The following is an 18680-nucleotide window of genomic DNA, read 5'->3' on the forward strand; positions in this document are numbered from 1 at the left end:
GTTCATCAGAAGAGATCAGAAGCAGAGTCCAGCTGTGTGTCGGTGAGGAGTGATGAGTCTATGGCTCATCCAATACAGTTTAAGAGTGGAGATACAAAGACTAAACTGAGGTACATTTCTATATGAATATTGTTATAGTATGTCATTTTATATTATCAAAATAGTGTATGCAGTATTTTTATCTACAATATAGGAGAAATTTGTCTTGAACATTGCTTAATAGATATTTTTAATCTTTATCTGGTATTTTATCATATACAGTGTTGCACAGAGACACATTTGTGAAAGCACTCAGTTCTTTTTAATATCTTTTGTGAAAAAAGGGGTAAGTGAAATGATCCTGAAGTGCTTTCTAAAGTGATTGTTTAAATAATAAATAATACAGTTGCAATTAGAATTCTTCAACCCTCTTGACCTGTGAGACATTTTGCTGCAGAGAACATGATTTTGTGAAAACAGTTCACCAATGGCATCATCACAATATTAGAGAACGTTTATTAATACACATTTGAGTAATTCTGAGAACGTAAATAATGAGGAAAATCGAATTGGCTCTAAACGTTAATGTTCAAAACATATTTAACCCCCAAAATCCCAAATTGGTTCAGAATCTTTTATTCTTTAAAACCATTAATAAACACTGCTTGGAAGAGCTTAGAAGCTTCTGCCAACTCTACTGCAATCTTGGCCCATTCCTCGCCTGAAAAAGCTTTCAGATCACTGAGAATTTTTGGTTTTCACATTGCCACTGCTCTCTTCAAATTCAACCAAATATTTCAATCAGAATTAAATCTGGAGACTGAACAGACCACTCAAGTATATTCTGTGACTGATTCCTGAACCTTTGGAGCTTATAATATAACAAAACTATTTGATTTAATTTGTCATTTTAACAAAACTGAATATTATGTGGCATTTAACATAATTTTGATTATTATTATTATTATTATTATTATTATTATTATTATTATTATTATTATTATTAACTTGAATATTGAATAAAAATTTTAAAACACAGTTGAGCAACATTTTTTTTCTTCCCTCTGAATTCTTATACCGCAAATATCCATTTTTTAAAAATACAGCTTCAAGTTTTCAAGATGAAGTATTCAAATTCAATATTCAGAATTCCAAACGCAAAAAAAATTCAGATCGTACAGAGAGTAGGTCAGAGGTTATGCACAGGGAAGAGTAGATGATCCGTGAAAAGCTGAACGAAGCACTTACGGTGAACAGGAGGGGACATGATTGGTTCACTTCAGCTAGTTTTGTGGTGGCCACAACATATTAGCTTGTGGGAATGTGAACTCTGTACTCTGCATTGAAATGTTTTTCCACCTTTCATCGGATCATCTTGAAACTCTTTGACTGTACATTGCTGGTTTTTCCTCAGTTGTTCTGATCAAACATTTTATGAAATTGTGCTTTCTCTTCAACACCCTCCAAGGTTTTCTGGTACAACACACTTTAAACTAAGGAATAAGGCTGCCAGCTGTGTTTGTATGAACTTGTAATGTTTTGGAAATCTTCATATCGCCCAAGACTTTCTAAAGTAATAAAAATATTTATTCTCTACAGTTTCTCTATAGCTTTTGTGAGCACTCTGTTAACTTTTGTCATATTTGCTACTCAAACTTCAGCACATGCATGGGCTAACTGTATGTGTGCATAACAGCTCAAGCTAATTCTGTTTTCTAATAGAGTTTCTAAACATTCAATTGTGTTTTAAGATAATTTTGCTCTCCACCGTACAAATAAGTAATTAAAACAACAATGTTGAATAAGGGTTGAATAATTATGACTGTGTTATTAAAAAATGGTAGAACTCAAAAATATTAATTACATATTGACGTTATTACTTTTTATATGCCAGTAATCTATTTTAAAACAACATTTTTATGAAGTCATGGATTTTCAGAGCAGCGTGTATTTGTAAAGTACTGCAGTCTCTGGGGGTTGAATAATTACAACTGTAATTGCAACTGTATATGAGTATTGTTAAATATGGTAATGTAGAGGATTGACTTTAATCTCTCTCTGTTATAGTTCAGTTCATCAGAAGAGATCAGAAGCAGAGTCCAGCTGTGTGTCTGTGAGGAGTGACACATCTGTGAATCAGTCATTAGATTATAAGAGTGAAGATACAAAGACTGATCTCAGGTACAATATTTCTGTAGAAGATTATTTGATTACAATACAGAATACAGGATCTTAGCTTATTTAATAATGCAGTATTTTAATTTCCCAGGCATAAGGTCCTCCACAGGTTTAGATCAAATCTGCTGAAGAAGTTTGAGCGTCTGTATGAAGGAACAGTGACGCAGGGAAACCCAACACTCCTGAATGAGATCTACACAGAGCTTTACATCACAGAGAGTGAGAGTGGAGAGATCAGTAATGAGCATGAGGTGAGACAGATTGAGACACGATCCAGGAGACCAGCAACAGAGGACACAGCAATCAAATGCAATGACATCTTTAGACCTTTACCTGGACAAGACAAAGCCATCAGAACTGTGCTGACAAAGGGAGTCGCTGGCATTGGAAAAACAGTCTCTGTGCAGAAGTTCATCCTGGACTGGGCTGAAGGGAAAGAGAATCAGGACGTCCAGCTCATATTTCCACTTCCTTTCAGAGAAATCAACTTGATGAAGGACAAAACACTCAGTCTTTCAGATCTTCTTCATGTGTTTTTCCCTGAAACTAAAGAAATGGAAATATGCAGTGATGAATATAAAGTGTTGTTCATCTTTGATGGTCTGGACGAGTGTCGTCTGTCTCTGGACTTTAAGAGCAAAGTGAAACTGTGTAATATATCTGAATCAGCCTCAGTGGACGTGCTGCTGGTGAACCTCATTGTGGGGAATCTGCTTCCCTCTGCTCTCATCTGGATCACCTCCAGACCAGCAGCAGCTGATCTCGTCCCCTCTGAGTGTGTCCATCGAGTGACAGAGGTACGAGGCTTCAATGAGCCACAGAAGGAGGAATACTTCAGGAAGAGAATCAGTGATCAGAGTCTGGCCGACAGGATCATCTCACACCTGAAGTCATCAAGGAGCCTCTACATCATGTGCCACATCCCAGTGTTCTGCTGGATCTCAGCTGCTGTTCTGGAGAAGATGTTGAGTCGAGCAGAGAGTGGAGAGATTCCCAAGACTCTCACTCAAATGTACACACACTTCCTGATCCTTCAACCAACATCAGCCATGAGAAGGACTATGAGAAGAAGGTGACAGATGAAGACATGATCCTCAAACTGGGGAAAGTGGCTTTTCAGCAGCTTGTGAAAGGAAACCTGATCTTCTACGAGGAAGACCTGAGAGAGTGTGGCATTGATGTGACAGAAGCATCAGTGTACTCAGGATTGTGCACTCAGATCTTCAGAGAGGAGTTGGGCTTGTATCAGGGGAAAGTCTTCTGCTTTGTTCATCTGAGCATTCAGGAACATCTAGCAGCTCTATATGTGCACCTCTCCTGTACAAACAACAACAGAAATGTGTTTGAGTTAATCACCAAACTCAGTTTGTGGTCTAAAGAGAAGAAAGAGTTTCAACTCAGTTCATCAAAGCATGTTTCATTATCTGAGCTGCATCAGAGAGCTGTGAAAGAGGCTCTACGGAGTAAGAATGGACATCTGGATCTTTTCCTGCGGTTCCTTCTGGGTTTGTCAGTGGAGTCTCATCAGATTCTCCTACAACAAATAATGACACTGAAAAGAAGCAGCTCTGACAGCAATGAGAGGAAAACAGTTGGGTACATCAAGAAGAAGATCAGGACCATTAACTCTCCAGAGAAATCCATCAATCTGTTCCACTGTCTGAATGAACTGGGTGATCGTTCACTAGTGGAGGAAATACAACAGTATCTGATATGTGGAATTATAAATGAAGCCAGTCTCTCTTCATCTCAGTGGTCAGCTGTAGTTTTTGTGTTGTTGACATCAGAAGAGGAACTGAAGGAGTTTCGTCTTGATAAATTTGTTAAAGGAAATAATAATCCTGAAAATATGAAAGTTCTTCAGAAGTTGCTGCCTGTGATTAAAGAATCCAGATCAGTTCAGTAAGTATCACTGAGAACAATCACTTCACTGTTAAAACATTCAGAAAATCAAAGTTAAAGCTCATAAATCTTCAGTGCTGCAGATGTTGTCCAGAGTTTAGTGGTCAGTATTTAGATGTGTTTTATATCAAACCAGTGACAACGTTAGATTCAGAGACAGAGAAGTGGCATATGAATAAATTATTTGGGTTTGTCAATAATTTAAAATGTTTTTGCAAAAAAAAAAAAAAAAAAGGAATTTAAGTAATTGTAGTTTTTAAAGGGGTCATGAACTGCCTCTGTTTTTTTATTTTGTACTGTTCTCTGAGGTCCACTTATAATGCTGTCAAGATTTTTACATAAAAAACATCATAATCTAGAAGTAATAAATTATTTTTGTCCTGTTTTTGACCTCCTCATCAGAACGCTGTGTTTGAATAGATGTGGAGGATTGTAGACTCAGAAGTAAACACACACTGCTGTGATTGGCTGATAGATGTGTGTTTGACCATCTATGTCCTTCACAGATGGACACTGCTGTGATTTAGGTCCATAAACACATAAATGACTCAAACACATATCAAACAATCTGTAAGAAGAGACAAAGCAACAGTGATCTATCACACTATTACATCACAGAGTGGATCATTACACAAGCTGTTGTTTTGTCAGACTGGCTTCAATATAAGCTGTTTTTTTGACTAACAGCTAAGTTTTGTGTTCTGAAACTTACAGGATGTTTTTATAGTACAGTGTCCTCTTCTGTCAAAAGTTCATGACCCCTTTTAAACTACTATTGTGCAACAAAGTAATATTATTTATCTTAAATCAGTTTTTGTTCTGTGACATTTTAGATCTCAGTCCAGTGATCCATCAAACATGTTTATTTTGATTTGTGTTTGTACTTTCTCTTCACTAATGGATTCACAGCTAAACTGATCTGATCTGAGAGAGTGAAGAGTGTGTCATTGTTCTCTACAGGTTGAGATATTGTGGCGTCACAGATGAAGGTTGTTCTGCTCTGACTTCAGCTCTGAGATCAAACCCCTCACACCTGAGAGAACTGAATCTGTCTGGGAATAAAATAAGAGATTCAGGAGTGAAGCGTCTCTGTGCTGGACTGGAGGATCCTCACTGTAAACTGGAGAAACTGTGGTAAGATTATATATGACACACTGTAAAATATTTGTGAAGTGAAAAGCAAATCACCCAAAATCCAGAAAACATAATAGCTGTATCAAGATACAGAGATACAGAAAGTAAAACATTGTGTGACTTTGTTTCTTGTTCATGTGTGGACTTCTGTGTTCATGTTAAAGCTGTTTCTGCATTAGCAACACCTTTAAATGGATTCTGTTTACACTAAGTGCTAATAGCTCGTCTTGTTAGCAAAGGCTTGACTGTCAGCAGACAAAATTACTGTAGTGTGACGCGCTACATGCAGGGGTGGACTGGCCATCTGGAGGTTCTTGAGAAGTCCATCCAACGGCCGTCGGCTGCTGATTCATCATCAACAAAAAAGTGTCAGATAAAGTGACGCTGACAGCCGACAAAAGGGGCACTAATGCAATCTATCTTTGCTTATAAGAAACTGAAACTGCCGTATACAATCCGCCATGTCTTTTAGTACGGCCCGCTGGATCGTTTTAGACTCGATGATCAATGTTAAAATATTTGAAATGTAAGTCACATAAAGACTGCTTTCAGTTTATGATGTTAATACTGTCTTCAACCAGGATACCTTACCAGAAACCTTATGATCTTATAGATAACAGTCAGAACAAAATCAGCTCTCTGAAAATGTAAAGTATTGCATATTTGGGTGGTTTGTGTTTGAATGAAGAGATCGCTGTGGACTGATTAACCGCTGACGCTGAACCGCATAATCAACAGAAGAAAGAATGAACCAATCTCCGCGTTGTATCTTGATAAATTTCCACACAGAGGTACGCAAAAATATATGTTTCCTTATGTCTTTGCTATACCACTATCTGCTGTTAAATTTGAAAAACATTAATTATATACATCTGGCCAAGTGTCGTATGTAAGTTTCCCTTACAGTAAATGCGATGAAATGTGAAGTGCAGGTCTTAAAAGGTCTTTAAAGCTCTTTCATTTTATTTTAAAAATCCTGCAGTTATCCAGTTATTTTATGGAACCATTTGGAATAACTATTTATTTATTTATTTTTAATAATCCCTTTTTATCTGTCCTCATGTTGTTTTGAGAATGTTCTGTAAGAAAAAAATAGGACATCTGTACCTTTTTTGTTGTTGCAAATTTACAGACAATGAAATCGAGATGTTTATTTGTTGGGGTGATATTGCTGTCAACTGACAACAAAGTTTTCCTTCTGAATTAGCTTAACCTCACAAGTTTTATGGTTAATAGAATCTTTAAAAACAAGTTACATTAGTTATACTTTAATTTCCTTCAATAAAAAGGAAACTGAGTAAGTCTTTAAAAACAAGTTATGAATATTGATTAGTAATCTGGCCCCTTGGTATAAAGGAGAACAAATGCTGGCCCTCGTCACTATCAAAGTTGTCCATCCCTGCTATAGAGCATGTAGCCTATGAGCACTATATTAATATCCCAGACACCCCTAGTCCAAACATTCACTGTTATTTATTACTTCACATTGTCTGACGTGATTATTCCATTCATTCATAAAGAGACCGCAGCGATTCTATTCTACAATGGGTTACATTTGAGAGATATTGAGCTAGAAAATAGAGTAAATGAAATCTCCTATAAGATGATGAGTCTGATTAACATGAAACTGACATTCACGCACCTGCCATTAGATGACGAGAGAGAGAGAGAGAGAGAGAGAGAGAGATGTTGTTAATAATATTATTGAGGAATTCTGTTGTTTCTAGATTCTAGGTTTATGCTTATTACAGAGAGAGAGAGATCTGCTCTTTTTCTATAGATTAGGTATTTAAGTTCATACAATAATACATTTATTTCAATCCCTTACTGAAAAAAAAATAAATCCTTCTTTAGAAACCATCACATAATTTGTAATGGTTTTACTGGTTATAATGAAATTGTATTGGTTTTATTTCCAGTGATATCGTTGACTTGATTGCACAGATACTATTTAAACTGAACTGAGCTGGATGATGACATCACTGAATTCAATGATGAACTGCTTTTAATTGAAAAATGAGTGTTTACTGTTTTCCTTCTGCATTATTGCACACTATTTTCCTAATTAATGCTGTAGAGTTGCTTTGACACAATCTGTATTGTTAAAAGCGCTGTATAAATAAAAGGTGACTTGACTTAATGGAAACTGTGATGGTCTGTTGGTCTCTACTGTTAATTGGTTGCCTTCTGTTGGTGGCTTTTGTCATAAAAACACACTAAGAAAGACAAAGAAGTTTCAGTGTCACATAATCCTTCAGAAATCATTCTGATTTTCTGCTCGAGAAACATTTCTGATTATTATCAATGTTAAAACAGTTTTGCTGCTTAATATTTTTCTGGAAATGATACCACTCAAACATTTGTATAAGATTTAAAAAAGAGAGAGAAATTTATAATTTTATTCATCATGCATTAAAGTGACAAAAAGTAAGTGAAGACATTTAAAATGATTTCTATTTAATAAATGAATTAACCATTCAAACTAAATATATTTTAATAAATGCAAATAAATGCTGTTGATTAATCTTTATATTTATTAAAAAATCCCGAAAAATAAAAGTGCATCATCATTTCCACACCAAATATGAAGCAGCAAAATTGTTTTCAACATTAATAATAATCAGAAATGTTTTTTGAGAGTCAAATAAATTGTAATGTTTTCTAAAAGATCATGTGTCACTGAAAACTGGAGTAATGATGAAGAAAATTCTGCTTTGCATCACAGGAATAACATTACATTTTTATATTAATTTAGAATAGGTTGTATTTTAGGTTGTATAAATTTTTTTAATATTTAGTCTTTTAATCAAATAAATTCAGCCTTGATGAGCAGGGGAAGATAGTTTATTTCAAAATCATTAATAATTGTAATGTTTCCAAACTTTTAGCAGGTACTTTAATAATAATAACAATTCTGCATAGTACACTATAATATATTATAGTACTTTAATATAATATATTATTATTTTGTTGTCATGATTATGTTACAGGACAGTATGTATTTTTTTACAATATAAGATATCTTTTAATGTGCTAAAATATATATTTTTAATAATGAGTGCTGGGGGTGTGGCTTGGGGGCTAGGTCAGATTTTCCTTCTTTTTTGTCTCTAGCTGATCACACGCCTGTATTTGGTTAAAAATCCTGACAGTGTAATAAAGAATTTTTATTTTCTTTTTGAATGAGGCTTTAAATGATTTATGATCATGTTTTTTGTTCTTTGATATTTTAAATCTTAGTTCAATGATTCATCACACATTGATTTGTACTTTCTCTTTACTTATTTATTTATTTACTTAATACATTTTTCTCTCTAATGTATTCACAGCTAAACTGATCTGATCTGAGAGAGTGAAGAGTGTGTCATTGTTCTCTACAGGTTGTGGTGATCTGAGAGAGTGAAGAGTGTGTCATTGTTCTCTACAGGTTGTGGAGTTGTCATTTCACAGATGAAGGTTTTACTGCTCTTGCTTCAGCTCTAAAATCAGATTTGGGTGTGAAGTGATGAATTTTGAATTTTCTCTGTTCTGTACTTGAAGATCCTCTCTGTGAACTGGAGATACTGGGGTAAGATCATCTATTTAATGGTCAAATAAGATATGTCCTTTAATGTAAATTGTAAGACTAAAGCTCATAAAATAAATGATAGACAGATAGATAGATAGAAAAGAAGAGGATAGGAAAGGACATGACAATCTCTGTCAGTACTGTGATTTAAACCTGTGACCTGTGGTCAGGGCTGGACTGGGGTTAAAATTCGGCCCTGGACAAATCCAGCCCATCTGACCCACGAGTTCCCCCACGAATGTTTTGCTGGGTGACAGGGTCTTTAATTTGAGTAAATAATAATAGATATTACTGAATTCATGACAAATGCAACAAACTTAATAATGTATTTTTGTCACATAGAAATGCACTTGACAGTAAAGCATTTTTGATTTTGAGCTAGAATGCAGGAAATCTATTGATAAATAAATCCTGTCATCATTTCCTCACCCTCATGTCATTCCAAACCTGTATGACTTCGTTTCTTTCTGTAGAACACAACAGATATTTGTAGAACGTTACCAAACCATTTTGGTTACCCTTGATTTCTGTATGGACAAAAATTTCTTGAATTTCTAAAATTATCTTCTTTTATGTTCCACAGAAGAGAGAAATTTATACAGGTTTGAAATGACACAATGTTGAGAAAATGACCAATTTTGTGTGTGTTTAATTGGGTGAACTATCCTTTAAAAACTTATTTACCGGTAATATTTAATATTTAAGTAGGCTAATAACAGTAACATTTATAATGAATACATCTCTATTGTACAGTGTTATTAACTGAAAGTTAAATTACTATGGTGATGAATTTACAAGTCTATGTTTTGGCATTTTCCAATTGACCTCGTCATGAAGTTTAGATTGTGGTGTCTGTTTTCAGCCAGCATCACTAAAGAAGCTTTAATGTTCTCATATTACATGACTCTATAAGACAATTCTGTGTCACATCTGAATGGATCAAGCCACTTGTGTTGTTCATCACTTTACTCCTGATGACCAGTACATCCCTGCCTGTGGGTTACAATCAGACTCTCTAACCATTAGACCACGACTGCCCCATATAGATGATTGATAGATTAGAAATATTATGACAGAATGGAAGGTTAAATGAGTTTGAATGGTCTAGAAATAGTTCATAGAATGGCAGCTAAATGGAGTCTAAAGGCCTTCAGTTTGTTTACATTTGAATTTTGACAGCTGGAGTTTGAATAGTCTTGGCTCATCTGAACATTTCGTCAATGTAAGTCTGCGGGATTTTTATGATTTTTAATCTTCATTTTTAGGAAAACCGTAAATTGTTATTAGAGGAGCAAGTGACTGTTTCTCCAGACAGATCTGTCCTTATATCACTATGAAACAATATCTCACATTCAGCTCTGTGTGTCTGTTCATTCCTGAAGCACGACAGTTTCAAACAGCAGCATTGAGCATCAACATGCAGAAATCTCATTCTGTCAGCAGCAGTTTGTGGCAATGCTTGTCATTATATCTCTTCTCCTGCTCTGAGACCAGAGTCAATAACAAACTACACACACTTCAACTACAATTAACACTGTGTCATTGTTCTCTACAGGTTGAGTGATTGTGGTGTCACAGATGAAGGTTGTTCTGCTCTGGCTTCAGCTCTGAGATCAAACCCCTCATGCCTGAGATTCCTGGATCTGTTTGGGAATAAACTAGGATATTCAGGAGTGAAGTTACTCTCTGATCTGAAAGATGATCCACGTTATAAACTGGAGAGATTATTCTACTGTGAGTATATTATTATTTAAATCTTTTAAAATGGCCAAAGTTTAGTAACAGACATATTTGGAGAATATAAGATAATATTTCAGCTCCACTTTAGTTTCTGTAATTAAACTGTTTTTAATTCTGTGATGATCTATGAATATATGAATATTTTTTTCATCTCTTCCAGTGTCTCTGTGTGTGTGAATGATAAAGAGAGAGTTGTTGATCATTCACTGTTATTAATCTATGATCAGTTGTTGATTCAGATCAGAGTATGTGAGCGGAGCGGAGCGTGAAATTATTTCTCCTCCGCGCTCCGAGCATTTAATTATTACTCACTCCGCTCCGCTCCACTCCACTCCGCGCTCACTGATATCAGTCGTGAGATAGCGTTGTCACTCCGCGTCTAAATTATTTCAGTATGTTTGAAATTCCACAGTTCAGCTTCTGTTCATAACTTATATTAAAAAATAAATAAATAAACACAAGAAGAGTTTCAAAGTGGCTTATTGGAACACTAGTGTGCAAACTTTTTTTCCTACCACATGACAAATAACATATGTCAGCATTTAAAGCTTTTTGTGGTGCAAATTTAGTTTGTGATGAAAACATTTTTGCCAGTTAATTATTTTACCTAACGGATTGATGCATTTCTTCTACAGATTTCTGCTCATTCAAAATCAGATACAGATGAAGTAGCACTGTAAGATTACATTTGTTTGAATTAATTATTGAGAAAGCGATTGCGTGTGAATAATTAAGTGTTGTAGTAGCCTACGTGTTTAAATCATGCTTTCAGCTGAAAATATTCAGTATTTAGAAGAATCAAAGATCCTTGAGAACTATAACTTCCCGCTCATGTCCATATAGCCGTCATAGCCTTCACATTCTTTCTGATTTGAGTGATCCTCATCTATCAAGCAAGTGAAAGTGATGTGACATACAGCCAGTATGGTGACCCATACTTGGAATTTGTGCTGTCCTTTTAACTCATCCAAAGTGCGCATACACACCGTGGACACACACCCGGAGCAGTGGGCACCATTTTATGCTGCGGCGCCCAGGGAGCCGCTCCGACTTTTTAAAAGATCCGCTCCGCGCTCCAGTCAAAATCACACGCTCCACTCCGCGCTCCGGTCACATACTCTGATTCATATCTCTGGCTGTAATATGAATATACTGCGTGTTTCTGAGCTGGATCTGCTGATGTGATGTGACAGCAGTAATGTCTCATACTCATATCTGACTGTCTGTGTGTTTTATTGTAGGACTCTCAGTTTTTAGACGTCAGTTCAGTTTCCTCAGGATCAGCTGATGGTGAATAAGAATCCCCTACAGGAATCAGTGATGTAAAGTTAAATGAATGCACGGAAGTGTAATGTGTGTATCAGTGTTTGATGTGTTTATACAGCACTGAAAACAAATAATCAATGTAATGTTTTCAGTGATGGGCTTATAATCCTGAGCTGTCCAGATTTAATATAGATCATCATAACTGTGCATCCAGTCTAACATTTTGTAACATTTGTAAGTATGTGGTTTATTTTTATTAAAATATATTTTGTCTTGAGAAGAAGGGGCTTCCACTTGATATCGTCATGAGAAATGTGTGCCCTGCTGTATCTTGATTTAAATACACTTCAAAACTCTTATTTTGAAATGAGCATCACTCAGAAATATTTAACTTTTTTTATTTATTTATTTTTTATTGGCACTGTATGAAAACATATAAATACATAGCAAATGTATAATAGTCGATTGCTAGAACTATCGGCTAAAATAAATGCTTATAATCAAGAGCGTATAGGTTTGATTTTGGCGTTGGTTGGGACAAAACTGCAAACAGACATTTAATTGTTTGATCAAAATTATTGCTAGTGACAATTTAGTTGTAACTGGATATTGTTGGTTCAGTTGTGTTTGATCAGGGTTGGAGCCAGTGAAAACTTTTTGAATTTGAAGTTCAAGTCAAATTGTACTCTATTTGTGTTCCGGGAAACATGCAAGGATCTTCTGCTGCTTCTAAAGGGAAGTGCTAAATGAAGAAAAAAAAGAAATAACAAATTTGGACATATTCATCTTGTTCAAAAAGTTTTTCAACTCCCCGGCTCTTAATGCATTGTGTTTCCTTCAGGAGCATCAGTGACTGTTTGAACCTTCTGTAATAGTTGTGTTTGAGTCCCTCAGTTGTCCTCAGTGTGAAAAGAAATGGATCTCAAATCATACAGTCACTGCTGGAAACAGTTCAGATATAAAGAAGATGCTGGAAAACTGAAGAATCTGCAGGAGCTGGAGGATTTTTATTATTTTTAAACGTAAACATCTTTTATGTAAAATATCTTACTCAGGTCAGTACTAAATAAAAAATTATCATGCATTTTGTATGATCTGTTATTTTGTTAAAATTATTCACATTCTGCAACATTCGTATGCCTTTGTAAATATCAGCATCTGCAGCAGATTATAGCATATATTTACTGTGTTTGATTCTTTAAATCTTCCTCTTAAACATGTCTAATAAGGTCTGCCAAAAAAAAATAAAAAATCTATTCTAATTCAAAAACACTGATGATTTGTTTTTTAAATGTTTAATCAATGTAATTAATTAAATATGGTAAATAAACGTGCACTTTTTTCAAAGATAGTCGTGTTATTTCATTGCTTTGCAGAAACGTGCATTAGTAATATTTCGCTCTCGTTTCCTCAGGAGAGAAGATAAAAGCTTGTTTTCCCTCCAACTGAAATTATGCCTTTTAAATTCCATTATAATTTGAAAATGTATCATATTTAAGTAGAGAATTCTAATTTAGTTTTTCAGCCCTAGTGTCTAATACACTGAGTTGCAGTTAATTTCAAAGAGAGTTTCAATGTGGTTATTGGAACACTAGTGTTATCTTCATTTTATCAAATGATCATAATCACATCTATTCATTTACAGTCCTGCTGCTAGCATTTTATTCAGACTAAAACCCCTTTAATTAGCGTGAGAAAGTTTTTTCATAAGGCTTCTGCACATAATAATAATTTCGCTGCAGACGCATTTCTTAGCATTAAGGTTATCGATTAATTGATCGTTAATTTAAAAGACGATCGATCATGGAAATGATCGAAAATTGACATCCCTAAATGCAAATAAGTTGAATTGTATAGAGCTAATTATATGACAAAACTCTTTGAATTTGAATTGTATAAATTGGAATTATAAACAAGTGTAATTTAACGAAAATTAATATTATATTGGATTTTAATTTTTAATTTTTTTTTTTTATTTGAGTATTTAACATTTGTAATTTAACACAATGGATTTTTTTTAGGCAAAGTTTTATAGACATGTATTTTCAAACAACAGGTTTTTGGTTCTGAATTCTTAGACGGCAAATATCCAGTTTTTAAAATGAAGAAGAAATTCAGAACATCAATTCAATTTTCTAAAATTCAAAGCGCAGAATTCAGATCGTACAGAAAGTAGGTCAGAGGTCATTCACAGGAGATCTTCTCTGAAAAGTCGAACGAAGCCTTTTGGCCAATCACAGAGCTGCAGTAGATTTCTGGCGCGAACGTCCGGCTCAGGAGGACGCCATTCTTCTGCTGATCATGAATCGTGATTTTTAAGCATTTATTGTTTATATTTCGATAGTAGCATTCCCAGCATGTGGAAACATTAGTCTAAGCAGTCTCTGGTGTTTGTTTTAAAGTATATTTGGTGTAAAAGTAGCATCGCCGTGTCTATATGGACCGCAACAGCTTGAAGTGACAAAGCGGCCTGTAAAGAGCTCGGACTATGTCAGAAATAGATCAGGAATCAGTTTGCTGTTGGAGATTTCACATTCAGTGTAGACACTATCACTGATTATAATCAACAGCTTCTACTGTCTTCAGTCTGGACAAGGTGTGAGCATCAAAACTCCAGGGACGGATTAACGCACGGCTCTACTGGACACGTACTCGGGGAACTAGACCAGAGGGACCCCACTGCAATACTGCTCCTCCTGGAACACGATTTCAACCAGAGACCTCAGATTTCTGAGCCAAGTGGATTTTGAATACAATTTTCCCAAAGACGAAAAAATAAAATAAAAGAAAATATGAGCCAGAACGCACGCTTGCTGTTCTCTGGTGAATTCTCCTCTTCATAAACAACAATGTACAGCTGTGCATACAATGTATGAGATTCATTTCACAACAGCTTCAGTGATTATTATTAGAGTTTTGAGATTGAAGTCAATGATAATGTTTCTTGACATTGATGAATGATTCTTTGCTCTCTTTCTGTACAGTGAAGCGCGGTTATAATTGGTAACTTATAATGTTTTGACTAATTCATGTTAATACAAAGTCAGTCGTGTTAAAAATATTTTATGACATTTGTGGTTAACCATAGTTTAAAGTGTGTAGTTTTTGTGTTTTGCTTTTTAACTTTAAAAACCCGGTTAATTTTTAAAGTATGTTAAGCTTAACTGTCAAATAGTTTGTGAATGAAGTTTAAGCAAACAGCACAAAATATGTATAACTCTTTAATGTTCTATTATTTTGTGGTGTGTGAATAAATGTGCAATTTGTAATACAAAAACCCGATTCCAAAAAAGTTGGGACACCTGTACAGATTGTGAGTAAAAAGGAATGGAATAATTTGCAAATCTCATAAATATATTTTATTCACAATAGAATAGAGATAACATATCAAATGTTGAAAGTGAGACATTTTGAAATGTCATGCCAAATAATTGGCTCATTTTGGATTTCATGAGAGCTACACATTCCCAAAAAAGTTGGACAGGTAGCAATAAGAGGCCAGAAAAGTTAAATGTACATTAAGGAACAGATGGAGGACCATTTTGCAACTTATTAAGTCAATTGGCAACATGATTGGGTATAAAAAGAGCCTCTCAGAGTGGCGAGTCTCCCAGAAGTCAAGATGGGCAGTGGATCCCAATTCCCCCGATGCTGAGGTGAAAAAATAGTGGAGCAATATCAGAAAGGAGTTTCTCAGAGAAACATTTTAAAGAGGTTTGAAGTTATCATCATCTACAGTGCCATAATATCATCCAAAGATTCAGAGAACCCCTGGAACAATCTCTGTGCGTAAGGGTCAGGGCCAGAAAACCATATTGGGATGCCCGTGATCTTCCGGCCCTTAGACGGCACTGCATTGCCACAAATACCGAATGCTACTGTAATGGAATCACAACATGGGCTCAGAATACTTCCAGGAAAACATTGTCAGTGAACACAATCCACCGTGCCAAAACTCTATAGTAAGCTGAAAAAGAAGCCATATCTAAACATGATCCAGAAGCCGCAGGCGTTTTTCTCTGGGCCAAGGCTCATTTACAAATGGACTGTGGCAAAGTGGAAAACTCGCTTGTCAGTGGTCAGACGAATCAAAAATTTGAAGTTCCTTTTGTAAAACTGGGATGCCATGTCATCCGGACTAAAGAGGACAAGGACAACCCAAGTTTGTTATCAGCGCTCAGTTCAGAAGCATGCATCTCTGATGGTATGGGGTTTGCATGAGTGCGTTTGGCATGGGCGGCTTACAACATTCTGAAAGGCACCATCAATGCTGAAAGGTATATCCAAGTTCTAGAACAACATATGCTCCCATCCAGACGTCGTCTCTTTCAGGGAAGGACCTGCATTTTTCCTACATGACAATGCCAGAACACATACTGCATCAATTACAACATCTGGCTGCATAGAAAAAGGATCCGGGTACTGAAATTGCCAGCCCTGCATTCCAGATCTTTCACCCATAGCAAAACATTTGGGGCATAAAGAGGGAAGATGCAACAAAGAAGAGCTAAGACATTGAGCAAACTAGAAGCCTGTATAGGCAAGAATTGGCAACATTCCTATTCCTAAAACTTGAGCAACTTGTCGGCTCAGTCCCCAGAACGTTTGACAGACTGTTATAAAACAGAGGAGGGGATCCACACAGTGGTAAAACATGCCTTGTATTACCTAACGTTTTTGAGATGTTGTTGATGCCATGAAATTTAAAATCAACTTATTTTTCCCTTTAAAGTTATATCAGTTTCTCAGTTTAAACATTGAATGTCATCTATGTTGTTTTTTGGTCGTGCTTTCCTTTTTTTTTTGTTTGTTTTATTCGTGAATAAAAATTCTGAAATTTGACAAGTCCACATCATTGCCTTCTGTTTTTATTCACAATTTGTACCGTTTCCCAAACCTTTTGGAATCGTGGTTTGTAAATTACCCCCCATGACTTCTACCACAGTGTCAGCTTTGCAAAAAGAAGTACCTCCATGAGTAATTAACTATTTATAGTCATGTCATTTATGCCTTCCTATTTCCAAAGCTAACTGCTGTCCTTTAATTTGGACATGTACAGATTAGCTCCAGAAGCATTATTGGGGGGATACTTCAGTCACTTGGGAGCACGCCCGTTCACGGAGGCTGTTTTTTTTTTTTCTGGATGTGGACTTCTTAGAAACTTGATCCTGTGTTCAGGGAGTTGGATTGTCCTGAGTTCTGTATCCTGCCAGGTCATATTTACCCATAAAAATTTAACACAGAGCGGATGTGTTTTAAGGCAAAGTTTTATAGACAATGTATTTTCAAACACATATATTTTTTTGTTCTGAATTCTTAGACTGCAATATCCAGTTTTTAAATAATACAGCTTCAGGTTCTTCAAAAATTGAAGCCCCAGAAAATTCGGAACATCAAACTTCAAGTTTTTTCTAAAATTTCAAAGCGCAGAATTCAGATCGTACAGAAAGTAGGTCCGAGGTCATTCACAGGAGATAATACTACGAAAGTAGAACAAAAAAAAAAAAAAAAAAAAGAATTTGGTCCACTCCCAGAGCTGCAGTATATTTCTGGTGTTACGGTCCGCTCAAGACCATGGTGCAATTAATTCATCATTACGTTTATCTACATTTTTAATATTCCACAATCAGTTTTATTTCGATTAGCTTGTTACAATATGATCCTAATTGTATCATAGTTGATTGTTGGTGACAGACATAAGTACAGTGAGACAAAAACGATGACCGCATATGCATGGTAAAGTGCGAAGCCCTCAGCGATGGTAGTTCTATATCGGCCGTCTTTGTGCAATATAGTACAGAAGTACATCCTGCTAAGTATAAATATTCTTACCCACCTCTGCTATTAACAACCTGTACTCAAACAGATTGGTTCAACAACCTATGAAGACAATTATCACAAAATAAAAAAAATTAAAACTTAATTATAGAGTTGTTTCTACTATCTACCTTTCTGCTAGTTATACAACTAATGCAGAGTATATTCAAGTTTCCAACCACACTGGTGTTGAGCAAACCTTCTCATCGGGAAATATAAACGGAAATGACTGTGTAAGTTGCATTGTTTTTCAATCCATTGATTTATCTCTATCAACCATGAATCACAGACATATTGTGAATAACAATTATATTGTAATCTTTATTTGCTGGAAAAATGATACTTAGTCAAATTTGTGTTTTTTAAGCACACCTGGAAACATCCTACACAAACCCGGACAATTTTAAAGCTGGAATGTGCACCACTTGCTAGCTAAGGTTGGTGTCACAAGAAGCAGCCAGGAGTAGGTAGCATATGTTAGCACACTGCCTATGCATCATCTTTATTTTTGCACTGTTATCAATGTTACATTTTACTTAGGGCAGGTCATGTAAGGAAGATACTACAGACATTTAAATCTTTGATATACTCCACGGTTTCACGCCTGACCATCATCCTTAATGTTGATGCAGTTCAATGTTTTTTTTTTATGTTTTTGTTATATATATCTAAAGCACCTTGTTCAATAAAAGTATTTAGGTTCGCATATCTGTCACGGTCGAAGCATGATCTTGTTCGATGAAGGAAACTTGTGTGGGGAGGATTCAATGTATGTTGAGGTCCAGTGATCGTGTACAGTGAGTATCAGAAAACACATCCAGAACCTGACTGTCAAAGACCACACGGCAGGAACATTCTCTGGCGACGCTGTGAAAGCGCGGAAGGAATGGCTGTGGAGGATGTAACTCAACAAAAAAACCAATACTTAACCCTTGTGGCATTGTTCAAATTCACTACCCTTTCGTGATGTTTGGGATGAAAAAATCCACTAAAATTAAATGCTGTAAAAATGTACAGATCATTTTTTTTCACTTTTTTGTTTGCATAAATTCTAGTTAATCAACCTCAGTCCTGATCAAAACTACAAAAATAAAAA

The 18680-nt window shown here is 35.6% G+C and overlaps 1 protein-coding gene across 1 annotated transcript in view; it reads left to right on the forward strand.

The window, feature by feature from the left end:
• LOC109083325 (NLR family CARD domain-containing protein 3-like) overlaps positions 1-18680 on the forward strand; it is a gene marked incomplete at its 5' end in the record, with an annotated part of 77519 nt that continues 58839 nt past the window's right edge. The window contains 6 exon segments of the mRNA XM_042755223.1: positions 1-110; positions 2047-2160; positions 2249-3189; positions 3192-4059; positions 5020-5193; positions 10317-10495. Coding sequence (XP_042611157.1) covers positions 1-110; positions 2047-2160; positions 2249-3189; positions 3192-4059; positions 5020-5193; positions 10317-10495 — 2386 coding nt within the window.

This window comes from Cyprinus carpio, unplaced genomic scaffold, assembly GCF_018340385.1.
Source record: "Cyprinus carpio isolate SPL01 unplaced genomic scaffold, ASM1834038v1 S000006655, whole genome shotgun sequence".
Taxonomy (NCBI): Eukaryota; Metazoa; Chordata; class Actinopteri; order Cypriniformes; family Cyprinidae; genus Cyprinus; species Cyprinus carpio.